Source organism: Triturus cristatus, chromosome 1_2, assembly GCF_964204655.1.
Source record: "Triturus cristatus chromosome 1_2, aTriCri1.1, whole genome shotgun sequence".
Lineage (NCBI taxonomy): Eukaryota > Metazoa > Chordata > Amphibia > Caudata > Salamandridae > Triturus > Triturus cristatus.
Window position 1 is genome coordinate 787702050 of NC_140580.1, and position 23278 is coordinate 787725327.

Genomic DNA, 23278 nt, shown 5'->3' on the forward strand with positions numbered 1-23278 from the left:
AAGTTGATGGGGCAGTTTGTGTGGAAGCGTCATTGAAGGCGTGTTAATAAACTCCAGAGCATGTTCATTTCTAAGGTCCACCACTCAGTGGTCTGTTGTTATGTTGATCGACTTGTTGTAATGAACAAATTACTTACCTTGAGAAACGCCTTAACTGGGAGAGAGACTATCTGGCCAAAGATTCCTTACCTTAGAATATTTCCAAGGAATCAGACAGGATCTGGAAGTTTTCGCGCAGTACTCCTGTGTGCCAGTAGGAGTGGTAGTTTGACTCCACGCCACCCGCGCCGGAAATGATATGCGCAGTACCTATAAGGTGCCTCCACGGCATGCTAACGTCAGTTACTTTTGCGACTTTCCACGACGGGAGTGAGGAGCCATGTTGAAGTCTGACAACTGGTTGTCATCCTTTGTCATCATGATCATGAGGTTGTTCAAAAGGATGGTAAATACACTTTCTTCTTTTCTTTAAGTTCCTGGAATTTCACTTTTAATTGTGCAGAACTGAATACCGATCCTTCTTCTGTATCGAGTAGATGCTGAGGTGAATAAAGCAAGACTACTTTGTGAAGTATGTTCAGACATTATTGGCATTGGAGCACTCTTACCAGAAATCAGGGTTATTCTTGTGGCTTTTCTTGTCAGTATTTCCATTCTCATCAACAGTGTGGTCGTCATCAACCGTGTTATCGTGGTCAGTGTGAAAGATGACACTGCCATAGATAGGGTCATTGAAGTCATTGCATCTGAAGCTGATGTCAACACTGTTGTAGATGAGAACATCTTTGACAGAGTATTTTTTGTCAGAGTTGTTGACGGTGATGCTGATGATGTTTTTGTCGATGACAGAGATGATAAGTGTGATTCTTTGGTGGCTCCAAGATGATTCAATGATCATTTCCTTCTTTTAAAAAGCTGATGGCTCAGAAGTCTTATGATGCTTTTTTGATGAACTTTATCCAGTTAAGAACTTTAAAGCGGGCTTTCCTCTCGTGAAGAACAAATTACTTTCTTTTGTTAACGCCTTATCTGGTAGAGACTATCCAGGAGCAGAATCCTTACCATAGAATATTCCCCAGGCATCAAACTTTATCTGGAAAGTTGTTAAGAAATTCCCTTGTGCACCGGAAGGCGGCTTCATTCAGCTCTGCGTGTCATTGTCGCCCGCACCGTGCGCCTATATAAGGACCACCATATTGCACTGACCTCAGTTTTGTGATTATTTTCAGCGCCAGAAGCACAGTCATACTGAGGTAGTGTGACCAGTGTGCCAAAGTGAGATTCTGAAGGATCTCTTTGAGATGAGCAGTACAGTTCACAGAATCGGGAGAATGGGATGGTCGGTGAGGAATCTCCAGCTAGAGTCTCTACAAGATAAGGCATTTACTGAAGGTAAGTAACTTGTTCATCTGATAGAGACTTCTAGCCTCAGATTCCTTACCTTAGCACCGATTCCAAAGCAGTCTCCCCCGGCGGACTGTGCTGCACTAAGTCCTAGAGGATCAAATGTGCGAAATGTTGAAACTGTCCATACAGTAATGCTTGGCATATGTGTGCAGCGATGCCCAAGTAGCTGCCTGAGAGATGTCCAGGACTGGGACTTCCCACGCTAGCGCAGGAATTGCAGTTTTGACTCTGATGGAGTGTGCCTGCAAATCCTCAGGCGATTGCTTCTTGGCCATTGCGTAGCAGACTTATATACAGAGGACAATTCACCTGGAGATGGTTCTCTTGTGCACTGCTTTTCCTTTCTTCACATTACAAATACAATAAAGAGTTGACCGCCCACCAGGAAGACTCTGGTACAATCAATGGAGAAAGACAACGCACTTTTTGGACTCAGGCGGTAGAGTCTCTCCTCCTTGGTAGGATGTAGGAGGGCCAAGAAAGTAAGCAGTGCAATACTGTGCCTGACGTGAAAAGGTGTGACCACCTTGGGTAAGAAGGAGGCACGGGTCCTAAGGACCAGCTTGTCTGGAAAAAAGTTAGTAGACGGGGGGGTTTGAAAGAAACTGCCTGCAATTTGCTAACCCTCCTGGCAGATGTTATGGCAACAAGAAAGATTGTTTTGATGGGAAGCAGTCTCAGAGGACAGCTGGGCACGGGCTCAGAGGGTAAGCACATTAAAAGGGTGAGAACTAAATTAATATCCCACTGGGGCACAAAGAAAGGAGTAGGGTGAAAATGTGTTCATACTTCAGGAAACGAGTCACAGCAGGTGACTTGAAAAGTGAGGGTTGATCGTGCAACCCCAACAAAGTTGAGATGGCTGAAAGGTAAGCTTTAACTTTGTCCAAAGCTAGGGCTTTGCCGGACAACAGATAAAACAAACAAGAGGACTTCAGACAATGATGGAGACAGAGAATCTTTGCACTTGGCAGCACACCAACTCACACATTTGTCCTTTTGGCAGGCACATACCATTTTTGCTAAGGAACGCCTAGCAGCCAGAATGACATAACATACTTCTGGAGGGAGGTCAAAAGCTCTCAACTGTCACAGATTAATCTCCATGCACTGTAGATGAAGAGTGTGTAGGTTCGGGTACAGGACCCTGCCCTGCTGCTGTGATAGGACATCCTCTCGAAGGAGCACCCTGATTGGAAGACATGCTCAGCAGTTTGGGATACCATACTCTCCATGCCCAATTCAGAGCAACCAAGATGGCTTGGGCCCAGTCAGTCCTGATCTTTTTGAGAACTCGGGGCAGAAGTGGTATTGATGGAAAGGTGAACAGTAGTCCTGAGCTGCACTCAAGATGAAATGCGTCTCTGAGCAACAGCTGCCTTGGAAACTCCAGTGTAGAGAAGGGCTGACATTGCACATTCTCAGTGACTGGCAAATTGCTGGAAAATTGCTCTAACCAAAGTTCTCCTAAATTTCTGAAGAGACCTTGCACTACCTTTGGATTGAGTCGCCATTTGCGGTCCGTGAGGCAAAGATGGCAAAGTTTGTCCCCTCGGTGTTCAGAGAACCAGTAAGATGTTGCACCACCAGGAAAAGGCCCAGGTGTTTCAGTCATTTCCAGAGGTACACAACCTCCTGACACAGGGTCAACAACCCCACCCTACCCTGCTTATTCCAATACCACATGGCAGTGGAGTTGTCCTTGAACACCTGAACTAACCTTCCCTTGATGGAAGGAAGAAAGGCTTTTATTGCCAGGTGAATCTCTCTCCGTTTCAGTAGGTTTTTGCAGGGCTGAGATTCCACCAGAGACCAGAGTCCTCTGATTTCCTCCTCTCAGATGGCCATCTCAACCCAGAAGGGACGCATTCATCACTATTGTAAGCTCTGGGTGGGGAAGGGAGAGGTGTCTGCTACTGACCCCATCAGGGTTTGTCAGCCACCACTGCAGATCTTTTGCAGTTCCCTCAGATATTTGGACCAGGTCGGAGAGTTTCCCTGATGCTGCATCTACTGGGACTTCAGGTCCCACTTCATAGCCCGCAAATGCCAACGGGAATGCTTCACTAGCAAGAAGCAGGAGGCCATGAGACCCAGCAGCCTCAGAGTCAATCTCATCATAATCCAGGCGAGATGCTGAAACATTGAAATCGTAGCCCGAACATCCTGGACTCACCAATCCAGAGGATAGCCCGAAAGTGCACTGTATCCAGAACTGTTCTGATGAAAGGGAGCGTCTGAGAGGGAGTCAGGTGTGATTTCAACATGTTTTTAGTGAATGCCAGCGAATGTAGAAGGTCTACTGTAGTCTGGCACGCCTTCAATAGTCAGCCATCGAGTCTGAATAAGATTGGAACCTTCGACCTCTGCAGATGTGCTGCAATCAAGGCCATTATCTTGGTGAACACTTGAGGGGCGCTGGTAAGGTCAAAGGGGAGCACAATTAACTGATAATGCTTGTGGCCCACCGTGAAAAGTAAGCAACATCTATGGACTAGCAAAACGGGGATATGGAAGTAGGCAACCTGCAAGTCCAATGCTACCATCCAGTTTCCAGGGTCGAGGGCAGAAAGAACCTGGGTCAGAGCGAGCATCTGGAACTTTTCCTTTTTGTGGAAATAGTTGAGGGGCGTAAGTCTAGTATAGGGCAAAGGACTCCGACCTTTTCGGAACCAGAAAATAGCGTGAAGAGCAAACACAACTTACTCCTGATGCTGGCATCCTCTCAAAGAGCCAGCACTTCCTGTCAAAAGAGCGAAAGGTAGTCCCCCGTCAGCCGATCAGTGGCTAGTCGCAAAGGTGGCAGGGTCTGTTGGAAAGATAGGGTGTAACCCAGTTGGACAATCCATCCAACCATCCATTTGTCTGATGTAATCTCTTGCCATTGGGGCAGGTGAAGGAAAATCCTGCCAACAACCAGTTGCCCATGATGGTGTGAGGGGATATTAAAGGGCTGGGGCTGCCGCAGGGGTAAGAGGCAGATTGGATAGACCTCTGGCCTTGATTCCCATGAGGTCTGGTGGAGCCGTGTTCACGGCCACTAAAGGACTGAGGTGCCTGCTGATAGTGTCTAGGGGGAAAGGATGAAGCTGATAGCCCCTACCAGAGTGAAGGAAGAAGCAGATGGCGAAACTCGGCTGCCGCAGGGCCATTGTGAGACCTAGCGTTGGCCCAACTATCTTTAAAAAGCTCAAGCATTGAATCCGCCTTGTCACCAAAAAGGAGAGTGCCATCGAAGGGCATATCCATAAGGGATGCTGTGATGTCGAAGCACCACTGTGGAAAAATGGGCTCTGCCCAACAAGTCAGTCGTATCCAATGTGAATCTGATAGTGAACTTCACTGCATCTCTACCAACAGCAATAACTTAGGAGAGTATGGCTTGGGCATCCTCTGAGACCATGCTCAGCTTTTGCACAATTGAATCTCATATAGTATGGAAATAGTATGGAAATATCGGCCTAATAAGTGCGAGATCCTCACTGACTGCAGAAGAATAAATCCTATTCACAAAAGTGACCAGTCTCTTGAATTGCCTGTCCGGTGGTGTGGTAGGGATCATGCCAGGATTCATTTTGGAGGTCAAGGCCTTGACCACCAGGCTCTCAGGGGCGGGATGCTGGGTGAAGAAGCCTGGGACCCTGGGAACAGGGTGATGGTGGCAGCGATGGTCCTGCACACTGGAGTGCCTAGGCAGGACTTGGCCCAAGCCTCGAGCAGGACATCAGGGAGGGCTTTATTGACGGGTAGTAGGGGTTCTGAGGGGGATACCCCAGGCTGAAGCACCTCTATCAAGACGTTGGTCTTGACCTCTACCGCTTGCAGCATCAGGTCCACGACCTCAGCCGCCCTCCGGACCACCATCGCAAAAGAGGCTCTATCCTCCGGAGACACCTTGGGAGGAGACCAGTGTCTGTTGAGGTATCCACACCATTGGCATCAGCCAAGTCTTTATATCAGTTGTTGTCGCCCATGGACTCTACTAGGGGGTCAGAATAACAATAGGGATACTTGGATCCCCTACATTCATGCTCCACAGTGGGATCTTCAGGAAAATAGGGGTCTATCTCCAATTCAGGCCATGTGGGCCAGGTCGGCACCCGAACAGCTATTGTGTGCTGTTGGTCCGGCTCCCTGTAGAAGCCTGGAATCACAACGGGTTTTGTTTGCGGCACCGAGTAGACGCCACTGGAACAGTCCCTGGAGGAGGTTGCAAAGTCGCTGCTAGGGCCGATCTGGATCCACCCATATCCTGAGGGTACGACTGGGGCCAAGGATGAACGCGGCATCAGAAACCCAGTAGGAGTCCCTCCCGAACCCATTGTGCCCAAGGGCGCTCCAGAGGGTCTGGCCATCCAGAAATGAGTCTCATGGCCAGTGTTCCCTGTAGGGCACGCGCATGCGCGCCCGTGCACCTCTGTCACCACCAGCACGCATTGTCTGTGTGAAGCGCGCACACAGGACATCCTGCTAGAACATTCGCGCCGCCGCATTTAAACGCGAGCGGCGCTATAAACAATCATTGTGAAAGTAATCATGTTAATCACAGTGCATGACTGTGCTGCGATTAACAGGAATACTTTCACAAATGTCGACAATCAGCCCACAGCCGCGCTTCATTAAGAAAAAAACCGCAGCAAGTGCAAAAGCAGGGCTTGTGTTTTACACGCCTTGCTTTTGCATTTGATGTATGTCTTTTCTTAATAGAGTGCGGCTGTGGGCTGATTGTGGGCATTTGTGAAAGTATTCCTGTTAATCGCAGCACAGTCATGCGCTGCGATTAACATAAATACTTTCACAAATGCCCACAATCAGCCCGCAGTTGAGAGAAGAAATGCATCAAGTCCAAAAGCACAGCGTGTGTTTTACACGTTGTGCTTTTGGACTTGATGCAGGTGGCATTTGGCATCAGGCGCGCAACGCCCATTGTGCTCAAAGGGCTTCAAAGTTATCGCACATTATTAAATTGATGCATCATCTCTGCCTGGCCGCCGGGTTGTTCATTTCCAGTAGCTGGAAAGCCGAGAACTCCATTTGCAGTGATAGAGCTGATGATCCCTGCAGCCAATAAAATGACATTTTAAGCCTACAATATTCATTAGCCTGAGCTGTAGTGCACCACAAGGTTAAATATTTGTGATAAGATAATGGCTAGTGACATGATACACATTACAGGGCAGTCAGCCTTCTGCGGGATCTGTGGCCCTCGTGAGAAATGACGATTGTAACTATTGGAGAAGCGCAGGTGCATGGAGGGAACCTGACAGACATTCCGACCAATGTAAGATGATTTCTGAGATAGAATGCGTAAGTGGGTGTAAACTGGGTCACTTTAAATTTTGTGAATTTGACTCCTTCCTGACTGCGTGGAGGGAGGCCTGCATAACTTTAGGATGACTCTGAACCCTCCACCATAAAGCAGGTGGAAAGCTGCAGCCGGCAAGCATGAGCTCCAGGTTCATTATTTTCCCATGCCTGTCCTGTCCACTTTTGTCTCTGTGGCTCATTGAATGATGCCAAACTACCCCTGCGACCTGCCTCATTAACATGAAGGTATTCACCAGCCTCGGATGCACACAGACAGTGTGCGACAGGCTGCTAGTGCTGAAAAGCGATACAAGGGAAACCATACTTTTCTCCTGTTTCACCTCACTGTGCAGAAGGTTTCCTGCACATCTAGCCTCCAGATCACAAACATGCAGTCACAGTAGGAGTTTTGTAGAAGAAAGGAGAAACGAGGTGACCGAGCTGGAAAGAACTTAGGGGAGAGAAAGGTGCGCGCGGCGCCAAACAAGATGGCCACCTAGTCCCGGAGCGCCGCATCGCGGCGGGATTGTTGCAGCAATTTTCGCGGCTCCAGAGTCTCTTTCCTCATTGAAATGGAGAGCCCCATGCATCGGAAGTGCTCCTGATTGACACCATGTCATTTTATTGCAATTGTTTGCTCTTTTGAAGGTAAAACCTCTTCAAATTGCTCCAGCTTCTTTGCGGCCGCCATTTTGTTTTACCTGAGAGGCTTTATGCGCTCTTCTCTTCAGGTACAATGCTGCTTTCTTGACTTTTATCACCAAATATCTGCTTATCCTCCATCTGACCATACTCCCCACGATACTTGCATTATGAGGCTATCTGGATCGAGGTCAGCGGTTTCGTTGCCTTCTTCAATTAAAACGCAAACCTCTGCTTCCGCTAACAAACGTCCCAAACAGGATCCTCCCTCTCCACCAAAGCCTGTTTCTCCGATGTCTCTGGACAATATCTTTGAGGAAATCCACGCTTTGCGCCCTTTTTTTTAAGAGACTAACTCCCGCTTGCAAGCTATGGATACTAAATGGGCTTCTATGGACTCTCATATTTCCATAGTGGAACAGCAAGTTGATGACCTACAAAATGTTTCCACAAAATTGGTTGCCCTTGAGAGGGAGGTCCTTTCGTTGAGGAAATCAGCAGATGATCTTGAAAATAGGAATAGGGGCAATAAATTACGCTTATATGGCTTTCCTGAGAATTTGGAGGGTGATGATCCCGTTCCCTTCTTCAATAATTTTCTCACAAAGCTTCTTGAGCTTCCTGCGTCTACTAATCTGAATATTCAAAAAGCCCACAGGCTGGGCCCCCGTCTGTCTTCGTCATCTGCTCCTACCAAACCACGAGGTGTGATTTTTCTATTTTTGAAATTTACAGACTTACTGCTTATTTTAAATGGAGCCCAATTAAAAAAAACAGCTTGTCTGGTCAGGTTCTAAGTTATTTCTCTCTCAAGATGTTTCCTCAGCAACAGCTAAATGGTGGAAAGAATTCCTGGATCTTCGACCAGCTTTGCGTACACTTGGAGCTTGATATGGACTTTTTCATCCGTGCTTATTCAAGGTCACTTACCAGAACAAAAACTTCCACTTTTGAGGAACCAGCAGAATTGAAGAAATTCATTCACTCACACTCTGCATCTTCGATGGAAATCTCTGGCCCCCTACCTTCTACGCCCTCTATACCTTGACCTTCTTCTTTTTCATTACAGGATTTAATTCACTTGGTTTTACTTAACGCATTTCTCTTCGCAGGTTAATGTTATTAACTGTATTGTATCATTTTACTCTTATTTCTTCTTTTTATTTTTTCTCCTACTTTTCTGCACATATTTATCTTCTTTATCATATTTCTTTCTCTGTTTCCTATCTATTGCATAAGATCCCCCGCTGTGATGCTCCCTCCCCTGTTGTTTGTGCCGTCTTCTCCCTTGTGTCGCCACTCCTCGTATTCTCTTTGTCAACCTTTAGAAGGTACGCATTATAGTCGTCAATCCGTTATTTTCTCATTTTATATTTGTAATTTGTGGTTGTCATGTACTGTCTTCTCGTTATCTCTTCTTTCATTCTCATCTTTTTTCAGTCCTTTTCTCCTTCTTCCCTCCTTCTTTTCATCTCCTTTCCTTCCTCTATTGCTACTTTTACCTATGGCTTGTATGTTTGATTGTTTTATCCAATGCATCTTTTACTACTGCATGCTTTGTTCTTTATGTATTTTTGATGGTTTTACATTCAGAGTTGTTTCTTGGAATGTGAAGGGTTTTATTAACCCAGTTAAGAGACAGAAAATACTATCACATCTTGCCTCTTACAACCCTGATTTGTTTCTTTTACAAGAGACCCATACAGAAGCTGAGGCATTAAAATTAAAGAGAGGTTGGGTGGGTTCAGTTTTTATTCTCTCCTACTGCAAAAACGGTGTTATAATTCTATGTCATAAGAAATCGAGCTGTAAAATTATTTAGCAAGAGATTGATACAGAAGGCAGATGGTTATTAGCTAAGTTGTTAATTAATAACATTTCTTTGACTGTTTTTAATGTTTATGGGCCTACTCATCCTGATTGTTCCTTTTGGCCTCTGATCACACAGAAATGTATTCAATTCAGGGATGATTATTTTATAGTAGGAGGCGATTGCAATCAAGTTGTTGATCCTGTTTAGATGATATTTTTCTCTCTCAATCTTTATCTTAAAACCTGGTATCCTCCTCTATTGAACCTATCGTTATTTCTGATCATGCCCCAATTATAACTGACCATGACCTATTATCTTCACATCCCAGGTCTTCCCGTTGGCGTTTCAACAATTCTCTTCTTCTCGACCCTTTTTTCTCTTCTTCTTTCATCACTTTTACTAACAAATTTTTCGAACTAAACAGTGACTTCATTTCCTCCCCAATATATTATGGAACTCCTTTAAGGCTACCGCGAGAGGTTTCATCATAGACTTTGTTTAAAAAAAAAAGAAACGTTTTCTCCAACAACGTAAAGCTACCCTGGCACATATTAAGGCCTTAGAACCTAAATTCTATACTTTATCGGCAGATTCGGTCCTACCTGCTCTGATACGTGCCAAATTAGCATTTAATAAAACTTCAACTGACAATGCGTCATCCATACTTCTCCGTAGTAGTGCTCATTATTACGGAGGTCGCAATAAAGTTGGAAAACTTTTAGCGAATTATCTTAAAACTCAAAAAGATCGTACGCTGATTGACTATTTATTCTTCAGATGGTTCTCTTCTTCACAAAGATCAGGACATTCTTAACGAATTTAAGCTATTTTATAAAGATCTTTACACCCCAGACTCTCCTCCCTCCAGTTCCCTCACCCAGTCCTATTTTGATAATCATCCAACCCCATTTAATTCTCATCTCAATCTTTCTGATCTTGAAGTAGACTTATCCCTTAAAGGACTATCCTCTGCTCTAAACGCTTTAAAGACGAGGAAAACTCCTGGCCCGGATGGTTTTTCAGTTGAATTTTATTTGCATTTTTCTAACTTATTACTTCGTAAACTCTTAAATCTTTTCCATTCTTTCTTTCTCTCCGTTAAAACAGAGGGTACTTTTCAAGAGGCCATAGTTTGTCTCATACATAAAGACGGACGAGATCCTATGTTTTGTAAAAACTATCGGCCAATTTCCCTGGTCAATGTTGATTATAAATTATTTGCCAAAACACATGCTTTACGTTTAGACCCTCTTATGCCTCATTTGATTGTCAAGGAGCAATGCGGTTTTGTCAGGGGCAGATTGACCTCGGATGATTCTCGCCTCTTTCGTAACGTTTTGAACAAAGTTCCTTCCCTTTCCACATGCTTGGCGGCCAATTCTGTCGATGCTGAAAAAGCATTTGATAGAGTAGATTGGTTCTTTTTATTTGCATCTCTAAAATGGCATGGTTTTGGTCCTAAATTCACCTCCCTTATTTCTTTATTATACTCTGCCCCAAGAGCCTCGGTACTAGTCAACAGTTGTATTTCATCCTATTTTCCTCTTCAACGCGAAGTTCGTCAAGGCTGCCCTCTTTCCCCTCTTATTTTTGTCTTAGCTCTTGAACCCTTCCTATCCTCAATCCATAATAACAACTCTCTATATGGTTTTTCTTATGGTGAGCAACACTTAAAACTTTCCGCCTATGCGGATGACATCCTGTTTTTTATTTCTACTTCCGAAATCTCCATTCCCCCTTTATTACATGAATTCCATTTATTTTCCCTTGTCTCTAGATACAAAATCAATTCAGATAAAACAGAAATTTTCCCTCTCACTAAATTTTGTCTTTCACATTCCTTTTCTTCCACGGGTTTTGCTTGGAATAGTTATAAAATCAAATACTTAGGTATGTGGTTCTCCAACTCCATTGCCTCTTCTATTAAATTAAATATGACTGCGGTCCTGTCTCGGATTGACAAACTACTTTCCTCTTGGAATCTTCTCTTCCTTTCGTGGTGGGGTCGGTTAGACTCAATTAAAATGGTGATTACACCTATTTTGATTTACACCCTTTCCATGCTTCCTGTCCATATTCCTGCTTGTTATTTTAAACGTATTGATTCTCGTCTTTCTAAATTTTTCTTGAAGAACAAAAGAGCCAGGATTTCTTTATCTTCTCTTCGCAAGACACAAACTAATGAGGGTGTAAATTCTCCTGTCCATATTCCTGCTTGTTATTATTTTTTTTTTTCAAACATTTATTTATTGAAATTTATACTCGCCAACCAAGTACAACAACTACTGTGCTTCGAACATGAACATCAAATGACAACACGACAGCTGACCCGCTCTCACGGGAGCCCCTCAGGCAAGGAATTGTTATCAATGTGCGGACCGGTGAGCTCTAGGAGGCGAAACAGAAGCATATGGAGTGGAACACTTATGCAGTAAGTCCAGAGCTGAACCAGGCAGCAGGATCTGTGTCCTGCTTGTTATTTTAAACGTATTGATTCTCGTCTTTCTAAATTTTTCTGGAACAACAAAAGAGCCAGGATTTCTTTATCTTCTCTTCGTAAGACACAAACTAATGGGGGTGTAAATTTTCCCAATTTTCGCCTTTATCATAAATCATTTTCCCTTCGTCATGCCTCGAAATGGCTCCTCTCCGATCCTTCCCCTTTCACTCCCCTTTGGCTTTCCATTGAACGTGGTTTATTATTACCCTTCTCTTTAAAGGGTGTTCTAGCCTTTTCTGCCAAAACTCCTCTTACCTCCCTCCCCTTGTTTAAACATACTTGTTCCTTATTGAAACCTTTGACCGATCCAAAGTCTATTTCTAGAGAATCTTTTTTAGAGTCTCCTATTTGGCATAATTCCATTATTACTATCAATAGCAGAACCATCTTTTGGAGATCCTGGAGATCAAGGGGCATAATTTGGGTTAAAAATCTCTTTGCTGGCCTATCTCCTTGCTCCTTTCTCCAATTTCAGGCTACATTTCATTGTCTCCGCTCCTTTCTACAGAAATTCACTATTCTAATGGAAGTCATTCTTGACACTTACTACTCTCTTCCATCTTCCCCTTTTCCCTCTGTTCAAATCTCTTCTTAAGATACTTATGTTGCTACCCAAAGCTTCTCTTATTCATAAATAGTTCTCAGCTCCTAATCCAAAATGTGTTAAATGCAAATTGGAACTTGGGAATCTGACCTGGGATGTGAATGGTCTATCCTCTTTTGGGACAAACTTTGGTCCCATTCTCTCAAAATCTCTCATTCTGCTTCTCTCACTCAATCTTTGTTCTTCCTTTATCATAGACTTTATCTTACCCCTTCCTCTATAGCTAAATTCTCTCATTCGGCTGATACTAACTGTGGACCTGTGGCTCTTCTAATGCTGACTTTCTACACCTTCTCTATCTTTGCCCTTCGGTTTCTACTTTTTGGCGGGGAAGTCTAGTCCTATATTTCTCGCTTGTTTCATATTTCCATTCCTTATTCCATTCCTCTCCTTTACTCTGGGAGTCTATCAGATTCCCTTATGTATGCATATGCATGGTCTTTTTGACCTTATGCTTGCTTTAGCCTTCCAAAACATCGCTCTCAACTGGAAAACACTTACAAAACTTTCTATCCAACACTGGTGGAATACTCTTTGTCTTTTTCATCGACTTGATATTGCTTTTTCCTCCTCCTGCAACCCATTGGTTAATAGAGATCTCTTTTGGTTACCTCTCATTACTTATCTAGTTAATCTAGTATTAGTAAATAATTCTAGTTTAAATGCTGAGCACTTTAAACATCCTTGAATGTCTATTTTCTCAGTTTCTTGTTTTTTCACCTTTTATTGATCTATTGTATATATTAATTTGATTGAGATTTTTATTACATCTTTGTAATATGCATATGCTCATTTGATCAATTTGTAAATGCTTCCACCTCCCCTCCTCCTTCCCTCCCCCCTTCTCCCTCCCTCCCCTTATCACCTAATTTTTTTTACATAGCTTTCTCTTCTGTTTTTTATACTAGCCATTCTCTCATATGTCTTTATTTTAATATGTTTTATTTTGTATTGCTGGTCTTCTGTATTTCTTCATTATTCAAATTACGCTTCTTAAATGCAAAAAAAAAAGAACTTAGAGGAGAGAAATGAGACAAGACATTAAGGAAGGAGACATAAACTTGTACAGGACAGCATGCCAAGAGAGATGACAGGGAGAAAGCATTAGAGATAGGGAGAGGAAGGAATGAAGGGCAAATGGAAGATGGTGGAAAGAATGCAGGGAGAGAGCTAGAAGTATACAAAGAAAGGAGAGAGAGACAGAAGAAGAGGGAGGCTAAAGAAACAGATAAAAAAGGAACAAAGGCCTAAATCTAGGAGCCTACTGCTCTAAACCCGTGGGTAGGACTCACAGACTGTGCTGCGAGGGAGGACAGAAAGAGCTAAAAAGAGAGGATGAGGAGGGCAACAGACTGATAAGGAGGAAAGAGGCTGTAAAGAGAGTGATGGGGAAGGAGATATATGAAGATGAGGATAGAGAAAGAGAGAGGAAAAGATGACTGGGATGAAAAGAGGGAGGATGCAACAAGAGAGACAGAGATAGGGAGAGATAATATATTCTGGAGACTGGTAGAATGATGTGAGTTACCAGCTTGAACTGTGCTACGACTGACAACTGCTGATCTACCCCAGGAAGGAGGAGAGGTTAAGGGTGGTGGGGACAGCACCACTCAGTGTGTCTGCTGCTGATTTACATCAGTTTCTTACCATTAACCGTGTTTAAAATGTCACTTCAGCTTCTGCCATGTCGTAACTGGTCATTCATCATCACAGAGCCTTACTCTAAGTCACAGTTCTCCATGGCCCATCATCTGTGTTTTCTCTCAATGACCCCCCTCCCCAACCCTTTGCTATCACCTAAAACTTAATTGGGGTAAGACATTCTGATAAAAAGCCATTATATAGCCGCCTACTTAGTATATATTCTTTCCAGCACTGTGATGGGCCTCACAGCGACCCGAGAGACCTCAATAAACATGTTTACACACCATTCAGCTCCAATAACCTTCTCACGCAAACTCGTAATATCAGGTCACTGAACATCTGTAAGTCGCAGTTATTGATCGTGTCAGGGCCGGAAGCCAATACAAAACAACCTGCCTCTGCTGTGCGGATTCTCATCTAGCAAAGGGATCCATAGCAAAGGACCAGAAGGGGTCTGTTGGACAAATACTGCTGATTACTAAATCAAGGCACAGGTGGGAGGAAGATGGGGTGGTGAGAGGAAGCTCTCAGAGAGGATATGTTGAAAAAAAATACAGGATTCTCAAAGTAACTTTCACTAGAATTGTGACTTATTTCATTGTAGGCCTAATGGGGCCATTCATGCTATTTGTGATAGCCTGATAAGATAAAAGATAAAGCGCCTTTGCAGGATCGCGAGGTGCATTTTTCAAAGATAGATGCAGTACAAAGAACATAGGAAACGTTTTTATTACATTTATCCCAATCCCATAATGTTAGAACTTCTAGATATGCTCTTTTATATTTACAGTAACTGTCCACAAATCTTATAGACAGGGCTTTAAGTGGGATGAAAAAACTAGGGGGTCTCTTAAAGGGGTGTGACCGATGTAATTAAGGGGGTGGCTTAAAAACACGGACTGAAAATCTGTGCTTAGCATAGTGTGCTGCCTGAGTGGTATTTTGCTGCTTCTGTCACTGCATCCAGATATATAATACAAGTAACATTGCACCTACAACAAGCCAGGACTATTGGCTTTGTCATTGGTTGTATTTTGCTGCTTCTTTCTCTCTCTGCATCCAGATATATAATAAACAAGTAGCATGCCAGATGCCACCTGCATCAAGTCCCGAAGCACGACGTTTAAAACAAGTTGTGCTTTTGGACTTGATGCATTTCTTTTCTTAACCCCTTCAGCGCGGCGCGGATTTCCGCGCCGCGCTGAAGGTTCTGTGCACGGGCGGGGCCATGACGGAGCGGTTCCGTCATGCGCACAGCGCAACCGACGAGCATGACGGAACCGCTCCGTCATGCGCGTCGAAGGGGTTAATAGAGCACAGCTGCGGGGCTGATTGTGGGCCTTTGTGAAAGTATTCAAGTTCATTGCATTTCATACACTATCTTTGACGGGATAGCCCGACATTACTCAGTAGCTTGCCCATCAAATTGTAAATATGTGATGTGTGTAACTTATTGTGTATATGTGATCTTGCATAGGCTCCCAACATTTCCCAACCCAATGAACAGGGCTCCAGTTAAGAATGTTTAGTAAAATGTCATGATGGTACCACCGTTAGAGTCTTGTGCTTTTCTAAACCCAAAGTGTACTTGCCTGTGTAACTAATTCATGTCATGACATGCATATCCAAGTTGCAAACCTACCTTAAGACCCAAACGTGGCACTGTATGTGTGGAAATGCACTCTTCACTTTTCTTAGCAAACGTTTGGAGTGATATTTGGCACTGCACACACGCGTAGTCTGGTTCCTGGCACACATAGCCATGGCTGCAGCGCACAAAGACCCTACACTGCCGCACACAGAGAAAAAAACATTAGAAGGAACATTGCTCATGGCCATTAAAATTCTAAAAGTTGGACGGGGATTTCTCTGGATTCAAGAAATTCTGGGAAGCGCAGAGTGGACCTAGGCTAAGGCACAGGAATTACTGGGTGCGGGTCAGGAATTATGGCACTGTCCCCATGACTCGACCGATGAATGAAACCGGTGCGGGGAAGTTGAGGAATGCTTTAAGTTCTTCAATTTCCTCTTATGGGACATACCTGAAGAAGTCTAGGATTGCAATGATGGCTGATGCCAGCGACTTCAAGAGCGGTACTGGGACCTCCCTCACGAATGGGACCTGGAGCCTTCAGGAGTCATGTGTTGAGCGGTCAGAAGCTTCATGGCCCACTCACAGATGGCCTTCGTATTCATGGTTTTACAATCTTTGCAGGCCTTGGAGTCATGGTCCCTCTCCAGGCACCACAGGCACACCAAGTGGGGGTCTGTCACAGACATTTTCCTATGACAGGCACCAAAAGATTTAAAACCAGCAGCCACGGCTGGTGTGTGTGGGCGTGATGGTTGGGGCCCCACTATGCAGGAGAGGGGAGGAGGAAAGTGGGAGCACGTGAGCAGCTCAGCTAAATGATGGCTGCTCTGCTCCTTATTAAAAGATACACAAGATTTTCTGTGCCCTGGAGTGTAACTATGTATACACAGGCGAGTGTTCCTACACCTTTGATAGATAAACCAGAGCAATTATGTTGGGTTCAGGGCATGGCCTATTTTTAAGTTCTCTTGATTTTGGCTGTCATTGGGTGCTGACTCTGTGGCCCATGGAGAGTAGTTACGTAGTCACAAAGCGCATGAGAGATCATAGCGAGCAGGGGGCTAGCAGAGTCAAGGTGGGAGGGGCTGGAATTTGTAGGGTGCATTTGGGTGTTGCCGCCTCCATTCATTACGCATTTTTTATTGGTGAGTGTTTTCTATTCCGCGTATGCGCCTGCTCTTTTGTTTTTTCAAAACCCTTGGCATAAGGATCATGTGGAACATTAACATTTGCATCAAGCTGTCTGTGCTGCAAGTTGGCAGTCTGTTTTATGGCAATGCATGCCAGTCAGCCTGCTATTACCCACCTGCATGGCAGGCTGTCTTCCATCTAACTGACTGCTGCACGGAGAGCGCGATGCGGGGGGGCAACTCTTCTCTGTGACTTTTAGTTTACAATGCAGCAGTTCCACTTGAGGTTTTGTGCTCCATGCAGTATTCAGTGAGAGCCTGCCTGCTGCCTTACAACACGAGTGGCTAACTGACGCTGAGGGTGAGTGTAGTTTTATTTGATTGTAGGAGATTATCTCTAACGAAGAGACCATAAAGGCATTCCACTAATAGTGGTCGATGTACCAAATTAATAGAGAGCCGAGCCAAGGATCTGATGCCTTGGATCTAAAACAACCTGCTCTAGCAGAGCCCTGAAATGTGTTTACAATTCAAAACACATTTTTATTTCACTTGTGGAACTGCTTAAATATAAACAGAAACACTAGATTCAGTAAGTGTGCACAATTCAACAAATAACTCTGGAAAATTAAGAGTCACCCGTATAAACCCAAAAGGGACCGGGTAGAAAGACCAATCAAACAAGCAAATTTCCCTTTTGTGCTCCACTCCACATGCAAAAATCATTAAGTCACTCAGGAGGCACTGAACAAATTCCCTTCCCACTATTCGTTAACTGAGCTATCAATTATTACGGTCTCCTTTATGTATCAAAAAGGTATGTTATTATGTTATTTAAAGTGCCTATCATTATATCCACAATATCAACAGGATGATCAGCACCCACTATTTCCAATAATTTCAATTTTGCTTCAAGATTAGTCTTTCACATTTAGATAAGTCACAAAAGGTTTCATAGAGACGTGTTTTTAAGTTTTCAAATGCTTTATTCTTTTCAAAGATTAAGTCTTCCAAGAGTAGCCAACGCGCTTCCTCCCATCTGGGGACTTCTTCAGGGCTTGGTCACATACGATGAATTCCTATCTGTGTTGCATCGTCTCTTGTAAACCAATTCATGGAATTTATTGGTCTTCTTGTTAAAGATGATGGTTGTCAATCCAAGAATTTCAATGGGATTCATCAGAAGTGATTCAGACCAATGTCGGCCACTGCATCTAGTGCTCACGGTAATCAGTGGAGACGAGCTCAGAGCTCGTCTCCACTGATTACCGTGAGATCCCATCTCATCTCCACTGATTATCGTGTATTGGATGAAGGCAATTTATACACTCCTTGTGGGGGTCCTCAGAATGGAGCCTCTTTTCTCCGCAAGTTCCACAACTGTACTGCTCACTATTTCTACTGTGGGACTCCCAGCTCAACGATGGGAATGATTCAATCATGAGAATCTATGAATGATCCAATACTGGAGAACAGATGGCACCGTTGATGCCTTTGTGGACCTGCTTAATCACACTGTGGGATGACCGCAACAAGATCCAAGGTCGAGCCAGAGACAACACATTACCGGTTGATGGCAAGTTGACATAGTTGAACATTTCTGGATGCAGTCAGTAGCCTTAGAACAAGGTTCAGGTTGATGAATCTATATCAAGGTGAATCCATTAGAAATAGTTTATTAGTTAGTAGGCTGGAGGTGGGGCAGAATGTATCCTAATGTAATACCTTTGAAGAAACTTATTTCCCACAAGACTACATCAAAGGCATCTTTAAAAGCCAGTGTTGTCATCTTCCACTATAATTGCTTTCCTTTTTTGTTGAAATTTTGTAATTGGTTTAAAGCCACTTTCACATACAAATATACCGTTGATCAATAATGCCTTTTCACGCACAAACGCTAATCATTATTTATGCATTCACCTAAGAGGAATTTAACATTATAAACCAAGAGATGAAAGCAAATCAATGACGAGTTACAAATCAAACAGAAAAATATTAGCTGTCCTTTATTGAGGAGCTGCCTTTGGTGTCATACAGTTTATCAATATTCAATAAAAAGAACAGAAATATAAAAACATTTTACAGTAATTTCTTTCTGACAACCAAGAATGTGACAGATTCACTCATTTTTAAACAAATGCCACAAAAGATTGTGTTCACCTAAAAGTCCATAAGCATTACTATTTATTTCATTTAGATTTGTTGGTTACCATACATTAAAAAGACACTTTTAGGAGAAAAAATATTTTGAATATTAGCACATCTGTTAATCTTGAAACAGTTGAAAATATATATGTTAAATTTACAAAACATTTATGGCATTAATACAGAACTACAAAGGTATAATTAACCTGCCTTGCCGGTTTGGAAAAAAGGCACTTTTAAGTAAATTTGAACCAAGCTCCAAAATTAATGAAAATGCTCTGTCGCCAAAAATCACTATGCCCAGTTTAAGTGATGGTCATGGACTTTGTGATTTAAATTTGAATTACCACTGTCATTCTATTTTCAGTGGACAAGTATTCATATCTCCAACATCACCGCCATAAACCCTGCAGCAGGTATGACATAGATAAATAGTGGGGAGATTGCAAAGGCTTGAACGGTTGGTCGCTCTGCATTCATGTACTACTGCCTGCACAGTTCATGATCAAATCACTGGTTGGTGAACTCCCTCTTTCCAGTATGTGGATTAGGATGAAACGTTTTAAGGGGAGAATCAACTGAAATACATTTTGTAGTCGCCAGATGCTACTCTTAACCTTTCCATGCCCTTTTTTGAATACGTGAGAAGACTAAACAGTACTTACCTAGAAGCTCAATATTTCCTGATGGCAGAAACTAGTTAAAAAGAAAGGACTTCTCATTTACCTGAGGCAAGATTTCCTGTTGTGATGAGGCACAGAATCAGGTAAAGTAGCAACATAATCTTTCACCTCATAAAAAGAAGTCCCACTGTGTAACAAGGCGACTTTCAAAAAGGAGAATATCAGTTACTTTTTCTCTTGTGCTTCAATTACAAAAAGGTACAAAGCATAAATAAAACTGTTTATTATAATTGTATTTTATATTGAGAAATACATTTTACTTTCAGACATTTCAGAGCACGTTTGAGTGCTCTTAATGGAGTTAGGTTCTTAAAATAACTATTGCATGGAAAAGACATCAGGAATAGATATGTAAAGTAGAACTTATGAAATAGCCTGGGGCACAGAAGTCTTGGAAGAACACTGGGTAGAAGGAACACCTATTTTAAATGTAAAAATTGTACTTTTACGTGTAAAATTTGAATAAATTCTAAATTCTGAAGGCCTTTTCATACACACATTTTACCTCCACAGAGGTATAAAAACCGTTTCTGAGAACATATGTATACACTTGAATGCAGCACTATCTTGGTCTTGTAGGATGTCTACTTTCAAACTAAAGGTCATAAAGACAGGCAATGCACATGGTGGCAGCTTGCAGCTGGGAATCCGATCCCACTTCCTCCATGCGATATGAGCAATATGGTCTTTGCGTTAAACAACATTAACTCTGAATGCATTACAGACTCTGACCAACAAACTGTTCATCTGAAATAGAGCCCACAGAGAAGTGGTGTTTGCTTTATCTCTCTTTTGATGGGTTAGAGAGAAAGAAGGCACATCTGAAATTTACACCTATGACAGTGAGAATGCAAAGGATCTATAGAAGGTACATTATCCAGAGATCACACAGTCTGCAAAATATATATATATATATATATATATATATTTTGTGTATACTCACCACAAATTGCTCGGTGGGGGAAGGCTAGCAGTAGGAAACTATCTTCAGCAGAATGAGCTGAAAAGAGACTTTTACCAATGTAGTAGGCACAGGGCTGGTCTAGAGGAATGTGTGACATAGGTTTCGAAACCAGTAAATGGAGGTCAGAAACAGCATATTTGTTTTGCTGTACGGATTTAAGTGAACACATGCATTTGTACATTGCACATATTTGGGAGTATTGCCAGTGGGCTACTGGTCTAAGCTGACATACATAGGTATTTTAGATTTTGTGAAACAAGCAGTACACTGTTTGTTTTATTAAATTCAACAAAGTACAAAATCCACAATTTAGTTATGTTAAATTGGGCATGATAAGCAATGTCATGAGGATTACGGTGCAATATTTTGGTCTCTCCATTACTTAAGTGCTATATGTAGCAAGTTAACTCCTTATCCCTAGGTATTACCTTTTATGAAAGGGTCATCGACTTTTCACCAATCACAGATCTTCTGCTGAATGTAATGCGAAAAAGGTTCTACTACATGTTAATACATTAACATTTTAATGTTTACAACTTGTGTTGTATGTACTACATGTTTAGTGTTAGATACTCTCCTGCAGGAGAATTATTTCTTGCTGTCACCACTGATTAGTTAATAATAATGAAAGGCTGAAAGTAGCCCCTGTGGTTGAAAGACTCCCGGTCTACAGTAAGATGAATTACTTCTGTTAAGGGGTTAAGGAAGGAGGATTTAAGAAGCCAGACTGCACCATGGCAGAGAAGCCTTTGTGAAACATATCCTTTTGATAATTTTAAATTACAATGAAAATTACAAACCGAATGAGACAGTTGAGATAGTTTGTGGTTTTAACAGTGCGGCATCAAAAACAGGTTCTTTTCCTATCGAACGAATGCAAATTATGTCAAATCACCAACAAGATATTTCTGCACTCTGGAATGTAATGTCGGATTTGCTTGTTTTATCTTTACATAGACAATCATTTTAAGGCAAACTCAATAATAGATGTCAGCCAGTCATTCAAAATGGAAGTAAGAGAAGCCCTTTTCATTAATAACTCACAAAACGGCAGGATTATTACTGTTAAAAACCAGCAGTTTGCACTGTATGTTTTTAACTATATTCAGCTCGTGTTACACAGAATTAACTAGTCTTATTTTGAAAGAGTCCAGTGTACCAAAACATTTTACAGTGCATGAAGACCTAATTAATCGTCATAAAACCATGCATCCTAAATGTTATACTTGTGCCTTTTCAACAATGGAGAACAAACTTTAATATAATTTTGTATCCATTGTGGATAGTAAAGACACAGACTTTTTTTTGTGAAGACAGTCTCATCTCTAGGACTTAGAATTTCACTTCAAGATTATAAACTGAAACAAGTGCAGTGTGCACCATGAGCTCCTATCATTGATTGCACCTCTAGATTCAGCTCAATGCATGAGATACACAGCAAATTTCTATCCGGTCATAAGACTGAATAAAGGCATTTTGCATTACATTTCCATTTTGCAATAGTCTCAAACAAGTAGAACCTTTAACCACAAATAATTTATTTGACCTACAATAGCGGTAAAGGAACTTCTTAGGCTCTCATTACCAAAGTCCATACTATGAATCAGATTTCCACATGTTATTTCCCTAAAATTCCTAATCCCGTTATGGTGTTCCTCTGAAATTACCATTCCCTTAGTATTCATAAATCCAAGGGAGGGAAATAAAAAGGATTTTATGGGCCACTCACAATAAGGGCCTTTGTCTGAAATAAATCAGATGCACTGATCGACCCTGCCACAAATATATAATTATTGGGATAAATGAAGGCATGAACATGCCTTAATTTATGGAAGCCAAGGGACCATGATATATATATATATATATATACATACATAAATATGATGTTAAACGTACATTAGTTGAAAGAAGCATCTCTACCTCCTTCGATAAATCGAAGTGGAAAACAAATATTTAATATAAAAAGTACTCCGTAATCATGTGATACATCACATGATAAAATCATGTGTAGCATAATTTGGGAATCCATCATATAAATCTACTAAACCCATATTACAGTATTTCAGTCTTGATTATCGCCACATCCACGGCCTCATTGCGCAGGTCAACAGCCGTTCCATTTCGCCAGGATTGCTCAGCTCCCGCAGCCACCTGTAATGCCCAGAGGAACTGCTCTTTGGTAACCATTGGCTGCTCTTTTCCTGTAAAAGAAATGTATTGTCACTTATAACACGTACACCACTTTGTGACGGTCAGATTAAAAACAATAAATAAAAAAAGAATGAGTGCTCCCAAGGGAATTTTGACTATTTTCTTTATATATCACATATAACATATGCGAACCCGTTCACAGTTCGTATTTTGGAAATAATGTGCACACACACACACACACACCACAAAGGATTGGGAGTATAAGGTCTTACAGATTCCGACACTATGGATGTACTTGTGAAATGTCATTAATGTACCTCATTGCTGGTTGAGTGAGGATTTGCCTCCTGGGAGTCTGGAGAATAAAGGAGCTTACTGAATAAACCAAGGCACGATTCTATTAGCAGGCCTGTGAGTTAATTTCAACTGAAGGACCTGAAGGCAGGATGTACAAGGATGATGTTGTGTCAACAAGACATTCTCTTATAGAGTCATCCTAACTCTTTACTTGATCTTATCTTCTCGAGTATGCTTTCAAATTTTGGGAAGGGTCTGTTTGGAACATGATAGAAAGTTATATGACTCGGTTTTAGTAAAACTACAGAAACCCGAAGCGTGGCTGACTGGCAAAGGATTAGACTTTTCGAGGGCAATAAAAGACAAATGAGCTGAAAAAATCAAAATCTCTGTCCAA

The 23278-nt window shown here is 42.2% G+C and overlaps 1 protein-coding gene across 1 annotated transcript in view; it reads right to left on the reverse strand.

The window, feature by feature from the left end:
• Positions 1-20696: 20696 nt before the first annotated feature.
• Positions 20697-23278, reverse strand: part of LOC146868040 (uncharacterized) — a 155858-nt gene continuing 153276 nt past the window's right edge. Inside the window, exon 10 of the mRNA XM_085608853.1 lies at positions 20697-22634. Within this exon, the coding sequence (XP_085464979.1) occupies positions 22486-22634 (149 nt within the window). The 3' untranslated portion in view covers positions 20697-22485. The remainder of the gene's footprint in view (positions 22635-23278) is intronic.